The following is a 21,986-nucleotide window of genomic DNA, read 5'->3' as shown; positions in this document are numbered from 1 at the left end:
GGCCCACAATTTAAACGATTTCAAGTATTTATTTGTTTATTTTTACATAATTTGGGCTTCCAGCTCATTAAACCCACGAAAACAGGAATTCAAAAAATTAGAATACTGTGAAGAAATCAGCCCAAATTTTGCAGGGCATGAATGTTTTAAACTGAGTGTCACACACTAATCATCTACTAAACTCAAATCACCTGCACAGGCTTCCCCAGGTGTCATTAAATTGCTTCAGTTTGGTTCAATTGTCTCAGTTGGGTTCAATATGGGGAAGACTGCAGACATGACAACTGGCCAGAAGACCATCATTGATACCCTCCATAGGATAGGTAAGCCACAAAAGTTCATAGCTAAGGAGGCTGGTTGTTCACAGAGTGCTGTGTCCAAGCATATCAATGGAAAGTCTAGAGGAAGGGCAAAATGTGGCAGGAGAAGATGCACCAGCAAAAGAGATGACCGTGGGCTTCAGCGGATTATCAAACAGGGAAGATTCAAGAATCTGGCAGAGATCCAGAAAGAGTGGAATGAGGCATTCAGACGCATCCGGGAGATGGGCTACAACTGTCGGGTTCCTCGGGTCAAGCCACTTCTGAACCTGAGCCAACGTAGGAAGCGTCTCCACTGGGCCAAGGAGAAGGAGGACTGGACGGTTGGCCAGTGGTCCAAGGTCCTCTTTTCCGATGAAAGTAAAGTGTGCCTTTCATTTGGGAATCAAGGTCCAAGGGTTTGGAGGAAGACGGGTGAGGAACAGAACCCAAGCTGCCTGAGGTCCAGTGTGAAATATCCACAGTCCGTCATGATTTGGGGTGCAATGTCCGGTGCAGGTGTTGGTAAACTCTGCTTTATTAAATCCAAGGTCACCGCAACAGTCTACCAGAATGTTTTAGAGGACTTCATGATTCCTTCTGCTGAGGATCTGTATGGAGATGCAGATTTCATCTTCCAGCAGGACCTGGCCCCTGCCCATACCGCCAGAAGCACCAAAACCTGGTTTGATGCCCATGCCATCACAGCCAACTCACCGGACCTAAACCCCATTGAGAATCTATGGGGTATTCTCAAGAGGAAAATGAGGGGCACCAGACCCAACAACAAAGAAGAGCTGACAGAAAGCATCAAGGAAATCTGGGCTTCCATAACTCCCAGGCAATGCCACAGGCTGATTGCTTCAATGCCACGTCGCATCGAGGCAGTGATTAAGGCAAAGGGATTCCCAACCAAGAATTGAAGATTGACATATCGTTTTGAAAGTACCATATTTTGATTGATTTGATTTCATCCTAATTTCTTTCTTTTTTTTCCTGCAAAAACTGAGACGTAAATGGTTATTTCTTCACAGTATTCAAATTTTTTGAATTCCTGTTTTCGTGGGTTTTATGAGCTGGAAGCCCAAATTACGTAAAAATAAACAAATTAACACTTGAAATCGTTTAAATTGTGGGCCCTGAATCTATAATCTATGAAAGTTTAACTCTTTGAATGGAATTATGGAAATTAAACAACTTTTCCGTGACATTCTAATTTTTTGGAAAGGGTCTGTATATGTCAACAAGAATCAGCCAGTCTGAGAGATATCGACTTAAACGGGTTTTACTGTGCTTTAATTTCAGTTTTTGAATGTAGTTCTGGTTTTCATACAGGCCTCGGCTGTCTGTCTGAGGGCTCCAGTCTCTGAGTCTTTGTCCAGGCTGCAGAGAGACCAGCTCCAAAAATTTGCCCAGTATCTCATCAGTGAGCTTCCTCAGCAGGTAAGGTCGTTTTTCTTAATTTTTTTTTTTTAAGTTTTTGAAAATGTACACACACCTGGACGATTCGCTCAGAAAATACATTTAACTGGAAATGTCTGCTAGTATGTCTGCTTATTATGCCCATGTGTGGGTTAATGCCTTTCAAAATACAAATCATACACTGACCAAATCATTCCTTATTTTTGGCGCTTGCCAGCAAGATATAGGGTAGACACCTTTTCCATAGCTCTTGGAAAATGGACAATATTTTATGTTTATTTCTTTTTTTAATGTCAATACAGCTTATTCATTTTGAAAACTAGCGCAATTAGTTACAAGCCAATGCTTGTGAGAAGCGCCGTTGGCCAAGAAATTTATATATATATATATATATATATATATATATATATATATATATATAATATTTATTTTATTTTATTATTATATTTAATTTAATTATTATTATTTTTTTCCCGGTGAGCATACGATATTGCAATATGGTGTTATTAATGTTGGTCTTACATCCTGACGTACATGTTACATGGCCGTGACCAGCACGTAGAGGAAGTAGGACATCAGAGGGGTTGCAGGTGTGTCGTACTTATGGAGCAAGTGATTCGCGACACCAACGTGCTTGCCGCTCACCCTCCGTTGGTAGCTTTCAGTTGGTGACTGCGTGCTCGGTGCGCTTCATGTAAGGTTGTCGTATGTTTCACTCACTGGGGACGTACGTTTGTGGGCTTTGTACGAGGCTCATGCAGCCCACTCACTTCGATTGCAAGATAGGCGTACTAGCTTTATACGGCACCTACAGCTATCTGGACCGGGAGAACCAGAGTGTACAGCAGGAAAAGCCGCCGCTGTGGCCGGTTAATGTGCATTAATGTTGGATACGCTATGTGAGCAGTCACCGTGTGTCCACGGAGGTCGGGAAAGCCAAAGTGTTGGCCGGAAGAAGCCACCCGCTGTGGCCAGGCAAGACACATTAATCTCGGATACGCTCTGTGAGCAGCCACCGTGTGTCCACAGAGGTCGCGGCAGAAGCTGCTGCTGTGGCCGGGCAGTGTACACAATGTACTTTTAAACTTGCGACACACGCAAGGGTCACGCATTCCTCCTCTCTTGCGGAAGGTTTTCCTGCTTGCATGCAAAAAATAATTTGTATCCCATTTTCTTCCCAAACGGACTTTGCTGGCTGTCTGCAGGTTTGAAAATCTGTGCGGGCCACATGCGTGTCTCTTGCCATATTCCCCATTTTTGCACATACGAGCATGTACGTCGGGATGTAAGGCCTGCTAATACTCTGCGTGACTACAACTATGTTCTTAATGGGGGGGGGGGTTCTACAAAGCGTCCTTGTTAGCAGCTTGCTATTACAGTACACAACAACAGGAAGCGGAAATCAGTTCTGTCGCTCATCTATGATGTCAGCAGCGGTTGACTCTGCAGTTATTTGCTAACTAACACAGTTACTTCTTGAATTATTTCTTAAGATACAGTATTTCTTGAATTCTATAGTGTTTATCGCCTTCTTTATCAAAATGCTGGCAATTTTACTGACTTCATCAAAAGAAAAGGAGAGACTTGAGGTGACACACACTATTGAATTCAATAAATAACTCATCGCAAAACAGGAAGGTGGTGTCCGTGTTGATCTTGCTGCCACATCGTGTCTTGGGCAACAACTACGTTTTCAATGACTGTAAAAAGTAACCGTGTTAATGTTCATTTATTCATTCGTCATCGTTTATATACATTTATATGTTTTTAGAATTGTTTTCTGCACGTAAAGTATAATTGTAAAACTATAAAAACTTGACTTGTGTCAACATTTTTGGTTTTCTGGAACGCAATAGTTGCATTTGCATTATTTCTTATGGGAAAAATGTGTTTGGTGAGAATACGTTGTGGTTATGGCTGGAATGAATTAATGACGCTAACCAAAGTTCCACTGTATTCAAGTTAGTGCAAGTGCACACAGCATTGCCTACTACAGCTACTAGACTAGCACACCACTTTTGTGTTCCCAATCTTTCAGAGCCTGGCACAGAAGCTCAGGTTTGGCCACTCACATGCAGGAGAGGAGCGATAACCCAACTCATAAGAAAAAAAAAAAACCCTGAAAAATGCATTGCGCTTAATGCTCTGAATTAAAGCACTATGTCGATTAGGCCGATTTTGCATAATAGGGAATCTTTAATTAGTGCCGTCAAGAGATTTAAACAAAATAGGGGGATTTATTAATTATGATCTGTAATTATTTGATGTAAATCTTGCTGAGGAAAGCCCTCACCTTGAGGAATTTTCATTTAAATTGATTACATTATTGTGGCAGATCAAAAGATTGATGTATAACAAAATGAGTGGCCTTATGAACCTGTATTTGAGTCTAGCCCCAAGCGCTGCCTGCCAGCTTTAGTTTCCACCACCAGGTATATACAATATAATATTGCTGTGTTAATTTGCCAATGTCCAAATTAGAAAATTAAAATAAAGTAAACATCAGGTCCATGTAGAGCACTGAAGTTAACGCATCAATGCGTCAAAGCTAGTATTTTGGCTCATAGGATGCAGTTTGCGCGCAACACCTCTGTTAACACCTCATCTTTCACTGTGTTTATGGGCCTGCAGTTCATCGCTATCCACTTTGCATGAACATTTGTCAGCCTGTCAGTCGCAGACTTGCTCATACGCGGGGTGTTTTCCTTTGAGCTTAGTTTGCTATGACTCACTAAAATGGTAACGTCTTCGCTGCCAACGCTAGCAGTGGCCGCACTCGCAACTGGGTGCTTGTGTTGATGTTGTAGGCTAAACTTGAGCTACTACAGTGGTAAGTCCTTCTTACAAAGATGGCATCACTTTACCTTTATCAATGGTGCCGCCAGGGCATTTTTTAAATGTAAATTTCCAATTTATTGGACTGACAACGCTCACAAGCTCCTCCATTTTCACGCCTCTACTCCGCTACTCACCGCTCCTTCACCTTGCCCTCCCAACTACACAATGGCAGCCAATCAGTGTCCACTTTAGGGTGTGACTGACCATTGTTTTCCACCCCCAACAACTCAAGCACAAGAAGCCCAACGCATAAAAATTGATTTTACAAAAAGGCAAGTTGCATAGAGAAACTATAAAGTTACAGATTAAAAATATATTTTACAAAATAACGCACTAAATTAATTAATCAGAATTAATGCTTTACAGTAATTTGACACCCCTATATTTAATAGGTTAGGAGCTTTCTTTAGTGGAAGCATTAGTGTCAGTACGGTACCCTACTATAGTATTTCATCTCTTTTAAATGCATTTAATCATCTGTTGTTTTTGTATTTTCCAGATTCTACCCACAGCCCAACGACTGCTTGATGAGCTGTTATCTTCTCAGTCCACTGCAATCAATACTTTGTGTGGAGCTCCAGGTAAAACCGGCCTAAACTACGGTGTTGTACGGTGTCCCAAAACATTTGACATCGCATCCTTTCATAGTCCAGTAACAGCCAGGTATCGCTCAAATGATCAATGATCAATGACCAGTTTAGTTGGGTTTTTTTTCTCGGGGGCTATGCAAAAGGACTGGACTATATCAACAGGTGGTCCTCGGTTTCCGTACAAGTTCCGTATGACGGCAATGTAAGGAGAGTTTTATCAATTTAAGTAGGAAGTTATCCCTACATTAACTCGTAAGTCATTCACACTGTACACAGAACACGTGTAAAATACAGTCATTAAAAAGATGAAATACAAGAATGAAATGAAACTAAAACGTGTTGTCACTGTCTTATTTCATAGGAGCAGATCCTTTCACATGTTCATTCCTTAATTTTACTTCCCTTTTCACTTTCACTTTTGTTTTCTTTGAGGCACTACCATCAGAAGAGTCTGCCCCACGCTTGGGAGACATAAAGAAGGGAAAAGAATGACCACGTATTTTTTGCCGCATGCACATAACTATTTTGCGGTTTGTTTTTGTACAGTAGTATAATTTTATGGGAGTGCATCGTAACCATGAAATATCGTAACACGAGGACTGCCTGTATACTTGAGAATCATTGCGTATTGACCATTTTTGAAGCCTTGTGAACATGTTATATACGTTTGGGTTTTGAGTTTTTGACATTTTGATGAATCAATCTTTTGTTTTTCAACATGGAGCCTTTTCAATTTTACTTGCCAGGGTCATCCATTTTTTTAAATGATGTCACACTTTTGGAGGGATACCCTGTAAATGAGTTGTTTTCAACCAGGCATGCAAGAGCGGAGCTTTCCGAAAGCAAGAACGAGCACAATTAATCACTGAATCACTTTATGCTGTTTGTCTGTGTGTAGACCCCACAGCTGGACCCTCAGCCTCCGATCAGAGCACCTGGTATTTGGATGAATCGACCCTCAGTGACAACATCAAAAAGACACTGCACAAGTTCTGTGGGCCCTCACCTGTTGTCTTCAGGTTGTTAAACATTTCTATGCTGAAACATTGTCATGACAAGTTTGATGTATTCATTTACAGATGGATATTAGGGATGTTCGATAATATCGGCCCACTGCTCTTATCGGCCCAATATTGGCATAAAAATGTAGTCTCCATCAATATCGGTATCGTGATTTTTCCCTATAATGAAGCCGATAATAAACATAATGCTGTATATAGGCCTATGGGCTCCTCTATTTGCCGCCACGCAAATGATGACCTCATCAAACTGCCTCTCAAGCCTGTAAACAACGTGGATGGCTAATAGCAAGCTAGCCTACTCCTTCCATCCACCCATTTTCTGTAATATGCCGCCTATCCTCATTAGTAGGAATGTTACAATTCCCAGAAGTAAGTGACGGTAAACTCGTGACACTGTGTATGCACCCTCAATGAGGAGAGTCAGTGGGGACGTCCGTGAAAATGCTGCTTTCTCATATGATATCGGGTGTATTTTCATTCGTATACATGTTTGTTAGGTAGATTACTTTTCCTCTTCAATTTCACATCGGATTTTTACTGAAGGTGGGACCACCTCTAGTCATTTGAGTGCTTTGAAAGTGAAGTCCAACTTTAAGCCTTGGATCGGAGCTTCAGGACAAGATAAAATATATGTAGGATGTAAATTCACTTTAGTACAGTATCTGCAGATGAAATTTCATTCAAATCTGATGGTGCGAAATATCTTAATTTTGGCTCGGAATTACTGTGTACATTAAATTTGTAGTGTGGCGTGGAGATGAAAACAGCATGCTGCTGCACAGTGGCGGTGCTACGTGGTGGCAGTTCACTCTCTGGCCACCCCACTGGCAGTCTAGACATTTCAGGTATCAACTTATTGCCACCCCTCTGTGAGTATTGGTCTCGCCTTGGCCACCCCAATGAAGAATTTCTGGCTCCACCACTGCCGCTGCACTAAGCGTGCTAGGCCAACATGAAAATGATGACACCTGATTTTTTTCCCTGGGCTTTTTGATGATTAAAAAAATTTAAATGATTATTGTTAACTTCAAAAAAAGAAATCACAGTCTAAACCTAATCGCAAGTATCTCAGATGTTTTACAATGTTCTTTACAGCCACGTTAAGAAAATAATTGCTGATGCTGTATCCATGAGGTTCACAACAGATATGTGTTAATTTCACGACAGGTATTGGCTGATATCGGTATCGGAAATTGAGAGATGGACAGTTTGGCATATCGGTTATCGGCAAAAAAACCTATATCGGAACTGCAGGAATTTCTAGCAAGTACTGACTATGTCTTATATGTGACTCCTGTATTCTTCTCAAATATTTGGGCTATGGGGTGGTGTTTTCTAATTGCTGGGTTGCAACCACGTGACCCTAGACGCAGTTTGCGTGACTTCCGATGGGGATTAAACAATGAATATGACCACATCATATACAGTCAGGATGTTTGTACAATGTGCATGTTGTTGAAATGATTTGCTCCCATTGTATGAGTGTGCGTGGTGTGTTGCAGGAAGACATAGAATAGTTGAAAACAAGGCGATCTAACAGCAGTGAAGGCTTGTCTTCGCGTCAGACATAATGAATGGCGCACATGGAGATAATGTTTCAGACATGTCTGTTTGCGTTCTAATACCAAATTAGTCTGCATGAATAGTTCCTTGTATGCGTCCTCCAAGTGTGAGCTCCATGGCCAAACTTCCGACCTTCCAGAGTGATGGTGTCCGTTCGCCGTTTTAGCTGGATTTCACACACTATTTTACCCTGCCACACTTACCTGCCGTCTGTGGAGCATCGCTGTGCATGCTTCCACGTGGAACACCTCACTGTTTTCGCCGGGGTGCTGCTCTGAAGGTCAGGAGAATGACTGTCTTCTGTCTGCCTTGGAGCCCTCATGGAGCGGTTGGGGCAGAGAAGCAGGCTGAGGTGCGCGGAACCTTTAATTAGTGCCTTCAATTAGTGCCGACGTAGGCATGTGTCAACAAAGCGACTACATCACAAGTTCCAATACATGATGGAGACTTTTCCCCCTCTGTTGTTTGCTACGTTTCCATTTTGTTTTCATGAAACAGTATATACCGCAATTTCCAGTGTTTAAGCCACACCCAACGAGGTTGTCAACCCATTAGAAATCGCAGGAGGTCATTACACAACATAACAGTCTGATTCACGGTATCATCTAAGAAAGAATGCTAAAATCATCACACTGCAACTTAACACGCAAACGGTATGTAAGAAATATACAAGGAAGTACCAATACGAGTGTAGAATAATCTTAACTGCTAGAATCTTAACTACTTCCCATCATGCATTGCTTTGCTTCCCAGCAAAGCAAAGCTACTGCAGTTTATTCAGCTGCAATAACGTCAACAGTGCGTCAACAACCGCCTCACACCAATCCAGTGAGAGTTGAAGGTCACTTTTTGAAGCTATGACGAAAATGTCTTTGTGTATATCCAGTCTTGAATCAAATCCTCTATTATTAAAATTGCTGGGTAAATTTGCAATCTTCAGGTTACCTCACCGATTCATAGCTGCATTCAGGCCTGGAGTGGAACCCTTCTCAGTGAACAGTTTTATACGTAATTTTTTTAGGTCATTTACTCTGCTTGTTGTTGATTGTGCTTTCCTTGTCTATTTTTTATTCGTAGTGATGTCAATTCTATGTATCTGTCATCCACTGAGCCACCAGCTGCTGCTGAGTGGGCCTGTCTGCTAAGACCTTTGAGAGGCCGGGAGCCAGAAGGCATCTGGAACCTTCTGTCGATTGTCAGGGAAATGTTCAAAAGGCGAGACAGCAATGCTGCTCCACTACTTGAGATCCTCACTGAGCAGTGCCTGACGTATGAGCAGGTAAATGTTGTCATTTTAACGTCTGTTGTGTAATTTGGATTCCTGGATTGTTTCACTGCTCACATTCGTCTGTATTTTCAGATCATCAGTTGGTGGTACAGTGTTCGAACTTCAGCATCTCACAGTAGTGCTAGTGGACACACCGGGCGGAGCAATGGCCAGTCGGAGGTGGCAGCTCACGCCTGTGCCAGCATGTGCGACGAAATGGTGATGTTGTGGAAGCTGGCAGTGCTGGACCCTACTGTGAGCCCCTGCAGGTCAGATTACAGGCATCAGGGCACACACATTTTCTGTGTTGCATGCACATCTCACTTTTGCCTATGGGAAATTTCGCCTATCATCCGCAATCTGTGTGTGAGACATGAGGATGAGGATGACCACTACTTTTTACTTTTTCACCCCGCAGGCAGAGAATAATGTTGCTGTGTGTTGCGGCTCCAGCTATAGTGAAACACTAAGCCACATGTGTCAAACTCAGGCCTGGGAGCCTAACACGGCCCGTGCTGCTATTTCATCCGGCCCACGGAACTGTTTGTAATATAGCATTGAGTTGGCCCACTCTGGCATTTTAATTTTAAAAGTGGAAACCATATTGTATATAGCACAAAATTCACAACCATTTTTAATAATGATGCCAGATTCAGACCAAAAGTCAAAATAATTTAACTGTACATGACTAAAATTGGCATCACTTGAACTATTACACCCTGTCTGTACAAAATAACAATAAGACAGTCAAATGTGATCATTTTAACTACACCAAAGCATGCTGGGAAATGCCCAGTTCTTCCCATTCCACTGCTGCAAACTCTTCCGGATTACACATCTCACTGATTGTGATGTTTTTGTATTGACATAAAATACCTTCGATTTTGCCCAGACATTGAGAGAATAATGAAGAGGACGGTCAATCAACAAGCACTTTATTGAAACGAACAACTATGCCAAAACAACAATCGGAAAATAGAAATTTCAAGCAGGAATGAATAAACACGAAAAAATGCACATTTCTGCCGCTCTGAAAAAAAAAAAAAAGTCTATCCACACCAGTGATGTTAAAAAAAAAAAAAATGTATGTCCACATGAAGAAACATTCAAAAACTGTCAATTCGCATTGTGTCGCAACCTGAAAACACAACCACAGGGGTGCATTATATTGGTATGTTCCAATCCTGGTGATATAGCATGTGCGGTGAACTGGGATAAAAGGTGTGTAGGCTGCTTAGTTATCTAGTCGTCAGTGCCAATGAGACATTTTCCAAAGTGTCACCATACTAACTACTATTTTTTTTGCCTGGATTATTGGGGCATGTCCTGACATGTTTGCAACTTCAACCCTGCATCTGTGTATGTGTGCACTGATGATGCATATGAGTGTGCGTCATTCACCAATTATGTTGGTTTAAAGGACAAGGTTTTAAGATATTTACGTAATACTTTCAAAATGCAGAACTATACCAGTGTTGAAAATTTCAGGATAAATAAAAAGATACAAAGTTGGGGGGTGGCATTGGGCGTAATGCTTGGCCAAGGCCTGGACAATAAACCAAAAATTTACCCTTCCCGAAATTTACCACGATAACCGACGTCATTTTGCGTCATTTTTAAATTCGGTGTTCTAATAAAAAATACAATAAAAATCATTTTATTTTACTGTGTGTGCTGGTATGCTATGTTCATTCCCCTTTAAGACAGGGTACAGCGTGTGTAGTCACGTTGACCCCACCCATCCAGCCTGAACAAGAAGGGAAACAGAGATGAGGGAACGGCTGATTGTTCAAATGAAGAAGCGGCTGTACAGTGCCAGCATTTCACTCGCATATGCGCCTAGAAATAGACTGTGCGAGTACAAAAAGAAATGACAAGGGAGCACACGCGCAACTACGTTTTTCAACCCTCTCATTCGCTCCTGAAATAAGTCAATACAAAGTGAAGCAAAGTCGAGTAACATTTTGGCGCATCTGTATATAAATCTACAAGTCTCCTACAACTTTTCTTGGTTCACATCGGCAACTTGCGTTGACGCGCGATGACATCTCAGCCGTACAAGCTGCACTCGCTGATGTAGCTAAATAGCTATGTTATCAGTTGGATACTGGAGCGCTGCGCGAAAGGTGACTGTGACGTTCTATATGCTTTCCCACTCATGCGCTAACAATGAATTGTTTTCTTGTTTGTATGCATCGTAACGCCACTCCGATTGGTACTAAAAACTAATAACACAAATATTTGACTTTAAATATTTGTATTTTTAAAGCCTTTAAAAAAAAGAAAAGCATGTACATCATGACCAATTATGCAAAATTGACAATTCACGAATAAAGAACAACAACAAAAAACAAAAACATTATATAAAGCATCTCTATAGGAAATCATGATCAGTTTAATGTTGGTTTGTTTTATTTGATGTCACGAATAGATGGTCACATGTCTACAAGAACATGTGAAATTTTCTTTTCATTGTGTAAATGATCATTTTGATGATGGTTATCTATCCAGTTTCGAAAGCCAACATGGCACACACATATAGGCAAATAACATGACAATGGAATGTCTGGAATTGAATAGAATTGTTAGAAAAATTAGAAAGTCACTATATTTATAAATAGTATTATTATTATTGGAATACAATCCTGATCAAAATCTTGACCAGTTGAAAAATTGCTAGAATTTGCACTTTGCACATTTGGCTCTTATTGAGGTTTTAAGTAGAGCTACAATCGGCAAAAACAAGAAGGGGGAGTGAGACAAAAAACATTTTGAAAAAGTCATTTATTGAAAACAACAATTAAACTGAAATTGGCTGTTTATCAGCTGATCAAAGGTTTAAGACCACAGCTCAAAATGTTAATTTTCTGTCAGGGATTCACACTGTCATGCTCTCCTGATGGCTAAAGCTAAGAAGCTTTCTCTTTTTGAAAGTGGTCAGATTGTCGAGCTGCATAAGCAAAGCCTCTCGCAGCGTGCCATTGCTGCTGAGGTTGGGAGCAGTAAGACAGTCATTGTAAATGTTTTGAAAGATCCTGAGCATTATGGAACAAAAAGGTCAAGTGGTAGACCCAAAAAAATCACACCTGCGCTGAGCTGTAGGATCCAATTGGCTGTCCATCAAGACACAGGGCAGTCTTTGATCCACATTAAGGCCCTTACTGGTGCCGACTGCAGCATTTTCTCTCACTCCCCCTTCTTGTTTTTGCATATTGTAGCTCTACTTAAAACCTCATTAAGATGCAAATTGTAGCAATTTCTCAACTGGTCTTAAGATTTTGATCAGGAGTGTATATGAGCTGACATGTTGTGGTAGGCTGGGACAAAATAAGACCATAATAAAACAGTCACTTACTATGTCAGCTTTCACTGGGATGCCAACTGATGGGATGGCTGTATCTTTCAACACAACACTTGTGCTCCCCATTGAGCTGGTAAATTCAGCATAGTTCTTAGGTAAAAAAAAATTCTCAGAGCAAACGAGCATTTAGTTGAGTCTTCCTAGCGATGTCATTGAGTCTACTGAATCAGTCTGTCCGGATGTTTAGTTGGTAGCGTGTGGAATCTCAGATTTGACCAACTTTTCAGCTTATTGCCACAAACTTCTACTACACACGTGTGGCGCATGATTTTTAACCGAGCATTAACTTTTCCAAACTCACAGGTCATACAGCAGCAGCTCCAGTAGCTTATGTTACCTCTCGATTGTGGCCCTAGGTGTTGTGAGCGAGGCGATATGTCACTACGCCAGAAAAGTAGGTCTTCTGTGTTAGCTACTATAATGGCAATGTCTCTGTAGCTTGGTTAATATACAGGTCACGTTACGTAAATGGAACATTGTTGGCATTTTTTGGAGTTTTTTTTTTGCGCTTTATATGCGCAATATGTGCATTGTAGCTGCCTTGTGCTAGCTGTTTTTCTCTATTTAGAACGCACAGAAAAGGGAAAGAATTGTGTTTATGTCTCACATAAGGGTTGTGAATGATGGGCAAAATTAAAAGTAAAAAAAAATCCATTAAAAATAACAGTACCGTAAATTCAGAAATGTAGGTACAGTATATCGGCTGCATCTATCTACACGTATAAGCCACAGTTGTCCACGTTCTAACATGGGATATGTACACAGAACGACACACTTTAAACCTTACAATCTTACATACTCTCGATGTTCACAGTGTCACTCTTCAGCTCCAGTGATGAGACGTGAGACGAGGGCTGGGCGATATGGACCAAGAAACTCATATCCAAATATATTTAGGTTGAATGTCAATATACGATGTGTATCCCGATATTTTTTCCAAAAAGTGAGTTTAGACAAAGTCAGAGGCAAATATGCGTGCAAATTTGTTTTATTAAAATTAAAGAAATCTTAGAGAAAGATAGCCGCTGAAATAAAATAGTCCATTGTCTTTTTTTAAATACTGTATAATCTTCAATCTTAATCAGGCTGCACTCATGGTAGTCCCTCTGCAGCTGGGTTAGCGCTGTTAGCGTTTCTGTCTTGTTGGGGAGAGATCTCAAGTTCCCCATGATGACAGACGGTAGACATGGTTTATGCCGTCTTTTCCACTGTCGGTGCTTCACTCCTGCTATGCAGCTTCTCCTCCGCTGTATCTCCGCGGGGATCTCTGGTTGCTCGGCGTAGTGAAGAGGTGTGTGGCCCAAAGCGAACAGCTTTGTAAACAATCCTGAGTGTAAACAATGGAATAAGTAGTAATTCTACACGTGATCAAACTTACTTAAGATTTGTCAGATCAAAACACGATCGGCGAGATTGAATTCAATTGTGTTTCTCACCTTCTTTATCAAATTGCTGGGCTTCTTTATCAAATCACTTGTCTTTCGCGTTTAATTGGTTCCAGACCCAACCTTGATAAGTGAACTTCCACGAAGTAAGATTCCTTATTTATAAATTGGATATTTTTGTAGTTAGAGCAAAGAAAACTTGTTTATGACCTTGTAAATGTAGGTTTTAACATTATTAGAGACCTCTAGATATGAAATAACACCCTATATATAAGAATACCTTTTATAAGACATAACTAAGACTCGTACTCGTGTGTATTGCTATAAATGTGTTCCGGTGCAAGAAAAGGTTGTTTGCAGGGAGGCAAACAAGAAGTGATGTCTGGGGTTCATAGTTGAGTTTTAGCTTGGGGTGGGTTACGACCGCGACAGCATTCAAACCTACAATAAAAGCCTGTTGTACCGACGTTGAAGTCTGGTGCTTGTGTGTCTCACCAAACATTACAGTAACATTACTGACTAGGAATGTCCCGATCCACATTTTTTGGCGTCCAATCCGATCCGATTTTTTTTTATAGTCTTGCTGATCCAATCTGTTAACGATCCTTTTTTTTTTTAATAATAAGCTTTTGTTTCAAACGTTGAATTTGTGGAATTGAATATGGTTATGAAAATAGCTCTTCAAAGCATTAAAAATAATGCAACTAAAGTATTGCTGAATTTACTTTTCTATTACACATCATGACCGACAATATTGTTTGGCTTTTGTAACAAACCTCTGTGAGTCAAGTCCATCTATCTTTCTCATTAGGGTCGCGGGGGCATGCTGGAGCCTATCCCAGCTGACTTCGGGCGACAGGCGGGGTACACCCTGGACTGGTCGCCAGCCAGTCGCAGGGCACATATAGACAAACAACCATTCACACTCACATTCATACCTATGGACAATTTAGAGTCGCCAATTAACCTCACCTGCACCTGCATGTTTTTGGAATGTGGGAGGAAACCGGAGTACCCGGAGAAAACCCACGCGCACACGGGGAGAACATGCAAACTCCACACAGAAATGCCCAGGGGAGAATCGAACCCAGGTCTTCCCAACACAGTAACAGCTGTTACTGTGTTGGCCAACGTGCTAACCACTAGACCACTGTGCGGCCAGTCAAGTCCCTAATCCAATAAAAGTCTATCCAATAAAAGATAAAATTGGAAAAAATGGGTGAGCAAAATACTTTTACGGGAGGAATCATCATTTGACATGGTTATAGGTCAATTTGTGGTGCTATTTAGAATATACAGTATGTTATATTTTTCTGTTAAACTCTCTTCAACGCAATAATGATTTATTGACGGTCCCTAGTATAAACAACCTGCGGTTAGAGCGGCACTTCCTGTGCGAGCTCCCCACACAGCAGTCCAGGCCCAGTGAGGGGAAATACTGCTTTAGCTATGGAACCGAATAGCCAATGTCCAACTTTACCACGGTACACCGTGGACATGTCTGCATGGTGATGTTACATTTTCTTCTTCATGCGGGTGACGGGAGTCGAGTGGCAACCAGCTTTGAGGCGCATTACCGCACCTACCGTGTTTGAGTGTGGCCCAGAGTTACAAACGTTAAACGGCAAGCATGTCGGCCCGATCTCGTGGCGAAAGGTGATATTCTCCAGTTGTCCAAATACAGCAGATCGGAAGCCGATCCTGGTCCTTAAAATTGGATTGGGACATCCCATTACTGACACCTCGTGGCCAGTGTAGAATATCGCATATCATCACAGTGTTTTTGAATGCGTCTTCTGAAAGCCCTATATTTGTATTTTTACTTCATTGAGACATTTTTGTATGCTTTAATGCTTAATTTAGGCAAGAAATGTGTAAAATTAGCTTAAATATGCTGATTTTTTTGAGTAATAATAGTCTGTCATCAGCCACAAAACAGCATGATATATTCATGAATATATTTTTGAAAAACCGTGGTAGAGTGAAGCTGCGAAATTCCAAGCACAAAGTGGCGAGGGATGACGGTACGTACAACTTACGTTTTTTTATTTAGCAGTCCCACTCAAAAAAAAAAAAAAAAAAGTACAGATTGTCAGTCATCAATGCATAGGGTGTTTTGTTTGGGCACTTGATTTCACAGGGCCATACAGTACAAGGCAAACCGACAAGTTTGTTACACGCAATATTGCACAAAAACCGAGGCAACGTTTTTGATGAAAACCAAAACATATAAGAACTGGGGCACACGGAAAGCGAGGTTTGACTTTATTATGACGTCCAAATGACTCTGGACCATCTCTTACAGGCGTCTGGAACTGGCCAGTCAACTGAAACAGTGGCACCTTAAGGTGATAGAGATTGTGAAGCGCGGGCAACATCGCAAGTCTTTGGACAAGCTTTTCCTGGGCTTCAAACCTGCTGTGGAGTCCTGTTACTTCAACTGGCAGGTGGCTTACCCACTGGAAGGCATCACATACTGCAGCGCTGATAAAAAGACTGCCTCTTTCTGCTGGCCAAGGGGAATGCAGCAACAGAGAGCAGTAAGAACTTCTGCGGGAGGTATTGGGGAAACGTCTGAACCAAGAGGACCAGATTTTAAAGCAAGAGAAAGCTGTCATTCACCTCAGGAAGAAGTTGTCGTGCGACCAAAGGAGACGTTATTAACCAAAAAGAAAGCCTTCTCAATGAACGGTGGGGGGAGTATGTTGGTTCGTCTGGGAGGGAGTGTCTCACTGTCCCTAGAAGATGCAGGGGGGAAGTGTTTCTACAAAGGACCAGGTGGTTCTTCTGGGGGGAAGCTGAAATTCATGCAGGGCTGTGGGAAGGGGGGGATTTTAGGGGGGTGTGGAGGGACCGGACCTGCCAAAAACGTCAACGCCAAGCGAAGAACCAGCAGTGAAGATAGTTCTCTGGAGCCAGATCTTGCTGAACTCAGCCTGGATGATGGCTATTGTCTGGCTTTGGGGGCTGAGGCAAGCAACACCTTAGAATGCGTCCCCCCAGCACCAGAGATCTTTCCGTCCCCAAGTCCACTGCTCCAAGAGTTGTGCAATAATAGCAGCAGCAGTAGTAGGAGCACGGCATTGGAAATGAAACATAGTAGCCAAACCTCAGATGCCTGTCATGCTGCAGAGCCTGTGGCAGCCACCCTACATTTCCAAGAGACACAAGTGGCTGTTGTTGATGCTCCCGGCAGACGAGACGACCCCTCGGAGCAGGAGGTGGAGTCGGTCGAGGACAAAGATGTGAATTCAGACTGCAGGCACCAGCCTTTAGCTCATTCAAGGAATTCTTCCATTTCTACCAAGCCAGCCCAAGGCCATAGCGACAAGACGTGTGATGGAAAAGCAGCAGCAGCACCAGCTGCTTGTGCATTACCTCACCAAGAAGCAGGTGCAGTGGGAGTGGTCGTGTGCGAGGACGACTATCAGGCCTACTACATGAGCCCTGCTTCAGAGGAGGGAGCCGATCGACAGCTGGCTGACAACCACCAGGAGGAGGAGCCAGACATCTTCGCAGGGATCAAACCGCTGGAGCAGGAGGGACGTATGGATGTAAGTTCCAAAATATTACTCATGCGGAGACAAAAGAAGATAGAATACATTGTCGGCGTCAAAACCTTTTCTCCTGAGCGACCCAAATTGAAAAATTTAACGATGCCGGGGCCACTTATATTCTTCACATTTTAATTAATTAAACACATTAATATCAATCCAATGTGAGTTGAGATATGCTAAGCCAGGGGTGCTCACACCTTTTCAGCCTGCAAGCTACTTTTAAAATGACCAAGTCCCAAAGATCTACTGTACCTCCTACTATAAATATAGAAAATATATATATTTACCGTATTTATAAAAAAAAAAAATCAAAATACGTGTTTGTGTACGTTATACATGTATATCAGGGGTGCATATACTTTTTTGGCATAAAAGTTACAAGTCAAAACATCTATCTCTTTGTATAAAACATATAACATAAGCAAAATCTAACTGGTAGACTTTGAAATACTATTTTAAATATTAATGATTGGTATGTCACATTCACGTTTTCAAAGTTTACAGGTAATCACAGTAGTTGATATCATAATTCTATTCAATATGACACTAAGGATAATTACACATAATTCCTCAATAGTTGTGTACATAACCAGAGTACTGATAATATTTCAGTCAAAATAGATACGTAACATTCATTAGGAGACACAGTTCATGTATTACATCCAGTTAGCATTTGCTATCAAATGTTACCGATATACAAGAATTGAAAATGATTATGCGAATGACAATGCAGCCAAAGTCAAAGCAACATCTTAAAAAGGTTTCAGTAATGGGCAGCTTAAGCAGTGATAGCTTAAGAAGTGGGCGTGTAGAAAATACTGATTTCTGTAGTGGAGTTCATGACGCGAAGAAAAGCCATCAAACAATACACAGTTTTTTTTCTACATAACTAGCCGCTACAAGTGAACAGATAACTTTTTATATAGATATAAGCATCTTACCGCTGAGTTCGTTTATCCCTAGTCAAAATAATAAAATTGAAAGTTGCATCTCTGTGTTGTAACTTGAAACGCCGCAGGGGAGCAAGAGCGAATCAGAAGGGGAGCTTAATATAGACCTCCGGACACCTCTCGACGGAGTTTAATATATGACATCTACAAAGTGACGTTTACGCGATCGACCCAAACTACCTTGGTGATCTACCGGTAGCTCACGACCGACGCAATAGGCACCCCTGTGCTAAGCTGTTACAGTAAAACTCGTTGAAGCCGACGCCACTCAGACTTTGTGCATATTTTTATTTAGATTCTTGTGCTTTCATATGGTATTTTATAGAGATGCTCGATATTGGCTTTCTTACCGAGACCTGGTGTACTGATATTGTCCAACACTGCATTACGGATACCGACATCAACCATACCGATATAAGCAGTATGCAGTATGAAACTATGGGCTAATACAGTCAGTGAAATTATATACTGGGCTCATTCAGCACGTCACACATGCATGAAGGACACATATTACATGGGCCTATCATGATAACACATTTTGCTGGACGATAATTGTCCTACAAATGATTGCTGGTAAATGATATTATTTTCAACATTACTTTCAGACCATTTTTTCATTAATCTAATGAGTATTTAATGTCAAGAGTTTTTAAATAAAAATAAATTCAACAAACAACATAATAAAAAAAGACAAAAAAAAACATTGAAAATAAGATGGGCTCTCTCTTTTTGCAAAAATTGCACTGAAGTAAAAATCCTAACCAAAAACAAAAAAAATAGACCCTCTGTCTCTCCATTAAAAAGTGCACACAATAAGTAAAATGGAGTGTCATGTCTGTGTAAACAAATTTGCACTTCAATAAATAATGAATATTGGGTATTATTCCTTAACAGGTAGCCAACAACACTATTGGTGCGCACCGTTTTGCACTGTTTTATACTGTTTATATGCTTTGCAGACCAAATGCCTCAGTAAGCGTTTATTGTCAGGGCTGAAGCTTCGCTGCACCTCGTTTTTTCCCAGCTGGGAAAACGGGAAATGAAGGTTGTGGGCCTGTTACGATATCAATGCTGGTCCATAATTGTGCTACAAAGTATCATCAATAATCAATGATATAGACAAAATTTTTTTAGACCATTTCTTCATTATTGTCATGAGGGGTAATTCACATTTGAACCACTAGATAGTACTCAAGTATAGTGTACCAATGTGAGCCTCATCAGCTTGACATATATGGTAAATTGCCTGTACGTATGTTGTTTAAAATTTTATGCCATATACAGTAGCCGTACTGAATGGTTGCATTTAATTTGCAGTGTAGCAAGCGACACTGTTTGTGAGAGCACACCATTTTGCACTCTTTTGTTTATATTTGCCGACCAAACGCCTCAGTAAGCATTGACTGTCAGGACGAAGGCTCTGCTGCCCGAGGCACCTTCATCTGTAATTTTCTTTTTTTTTCCCCAATCGAGAAAGTTGTCCGTGTCAGCCGTCGGTGTTCATGCACTCGCCTTGTTCATTCTGTTTAAATCCGAAATATTCCCCCACTGGGGTTGTCGGCTGTGGCATTCGCCTCAGAAACTATTGCTTCTGTACCTTCATTCATGTTAGCGTATGCTGCCTCACAGGGCTAACTGCTAACCCTCTGTATCCACTCACCAGTAGCCCTGCCTCCACAAATGGATGCCGTGAATGGATTTATTGATTATCGTGACATTAGATTAGAAATATTAAAAGATGCCTTACTCGCCCCTCACATAAACATTATTGCAAATGGCATATTTACAATTCAAAGGCCAAACTTGGAGATAATTCTACTCTGCAGACTAAGCCAGCAAGCTTGTTGCTGCTTCGAGCACAATGTGATACGATATGAACCGATATCAAATTTTAAGCATCGGCCAATATCGCACATCCGCAGTGTTTTATACTTTTATCGAGTATAGCACATTCTTCTGTGGCAAACTAGTTCTCGAGCAAGCCTCATGTTTATAGGCCAATATGAAGTTTTTCATTAATTTATGGGAGTGCGTACATAACCACGGACCACCTGCTTACTGTCAGACACACAGGCAGTCGGTTATTTGGGTCATTTGCCATGTGTCTTAGTTTTCTTTTTTGTCAGTAGGATATGCAGGCCAATAAAAAATAAACGAGCTCTGGGCCAGGACAACTATGGAATACATGAAAACAACAGGCCTAAAGAAAGTTTACAAATGAATAGACTCTTAATTGTGCCGCATCATGCTATAGATGAAGATGAACTATTGCAGCCAGTATTGTTTATTATTTTAGGTACAAAATGCATTGCATGTACTTCACCCGTCCATCAACAATGAGGCACAACCCCTCCTGTTTTTACGCCATGTGACAGCAGGGCAACTGGTCTGATGTCAGTTAAATCAGGTGACATTCTTTGACACCATTATGAAGCAAAGCTGACTTTCAAAGTAACTGCATCCTTTCTGCATATTCAAACTGAAGGATGCTGACACTGTAATTGATGGTATTTCACAGAAATGGTTGAAGGAAAAGCGCATTGTAGTTGTACTGTATTGTTTTTGACCCATATCCTGCTGCTTTGTGTAGGTGCTATTTGCATGTGCTGAAGCCCTCCATGCTCATGGATACAATAACGAGTCATGTCGACTGGCTGTGGATTTAGCCAATGAGCTCCTAGCTAACCCCCCAGACCTGAAAGTGGAACAGCCACAGACCAAGGTAAGGACAGTCACCTAGAAGAGATGAATTTTCATTCAATACGGGGTTTGCACCAAATAATCACGTATCAGTTCAATTTTAAGTTCACATGTCTAGCAATTTCATAAATCTGACCAAGACTGCTTCCCAAGAGAAAAAAAAAAAAACATTCAGTTAACATCAAAAACCTAAATTCATTGTAACAGCGTTGAGATCAGCAGTACAGTGGAACCTCAATTGTACCTCGAAAATGTACGCCACAATTTTGCCTCGGTTTGCGTACACTTTTGGGTTGGCATACACTATGGCACACATCTTGTCATGTTATTAATACACTGCTTGAGTCCAACTGTGTTCTTCATGCATTTGATCACAAAATGACCTTCTTAGCATCTTGCTAATACATGGAAACAGGAAGCAGAAGTCAGCTCTGGCCTTCCTTTCGGAGGTAGGCCTATTTGGTAGAAACAGGCTACAGCTGCCACTGCGATCCATCAGCATTGGTTACAAGCAGGAGAAGGCCCAACTTGTACTGGATCCCAGAGAGTCCACTGACCAGCTGATGAGGTGCAGGAACCCAAGTGAGAACGGGGAGGAAGTGGAAAGCCCAGGAGAAAGTTGGCAAGGCAGTCAGCAGGCTGAAACATGTTGAGGTCATCAGCAGAGTCCAGCGGGGTCGAGCAGGTCTCGGAAGAGGCGAGACACCTGTGTTCTGGTTCCCTCCAGGGAACAGCGGAGAGCCATGGTGGTGGCAGAGGTGGTGAGGACCGAGCAGGAATGCCTGAACATCAAGGCAGTGTCTCAGAGCTAGCAAGGAGGTTGGACTTCATGGGAAGGAGTCGGTAGTAGTACAGATAGGCCCATGTCTTGGTCTGATCTGTGGAAGACCCCCCAAGCCAGGCTGAGCTTCCTGATCAGGGCAACACACCTTACCTTTTGCACGAAACCTCCACCAATGGTACGGTGCTGAAGAAACCTGTCGCCTGTGCAACACCATCAACGCAAGCCTTCAGCACATCCTGTTGGGCTGC

The 21,986-nt window shown here is 41.6% G+C and overlaps 1 protein-coding gene across 2 annotated transcripts in view; it reads left to right on the top strand.

Annotated features, from left to right (window-relative positions):
- The window catches only part of zswim8 (zinc finger, SWIM-type containing 8), a 63,317-nt gene that overhangs the window by 9,367 nt on the left and 31,964 nt on the right, over positions 1-21,986 (top strand). For both annotated transcript variants that reach the window (XM_054795415.1, XM_054795414.1), the window contains exons 5-11: positions 1,635-1,742; positions 5,059-5,140; positions 6,048-6,168; positions 8,812-9,013; positions 9,095-9,270; positions 16,053-17,301; positions 20,845-20,976. In XM_054795415.1, coding sequence (XP_054651390.1) covers positions 1,635-1,742; positions 5,059-5,140; positions 6,048-6,168; positions 8,812-9,013; positions 9,095-9,270; positions 16,053-17,301; positions 20,845-20,976 — 2,070 coding nt within the window. The remainder of the gene's footprint in view (positions 1-1,634; positions 1,743-5,058; positions 5,141-6,047; positions 6,169-8,811; positions 9,014-9,094; positions 9,271-16,052; positions 17,302-20,844; positions 20,977-21,986) is intronic.

This window comes from Dunckerocampus dactyliophorus, chromosome 13 (assembly GCF_027744805.1).
Source record: "Dunckerocampus dactyliophorus isolate RoL2022-P2 chromosome 13, RoL_Ddac_1.1, whole genome shotgun sequence".
NCBI classification, from domain to species: domain Eukaryota; kingdom Metazoa; phylum Chordata; class Actinopteri; order Syngnathiformes; family Syngnathidae; genus Dunckerocampus; species Dunckerocampus dactyliophorus.
The sequence above is the reverse complement of the archived record's forward strand: the minus strand, read 5'-3'. Positions and strand labels throughout refer to the sequence as shown.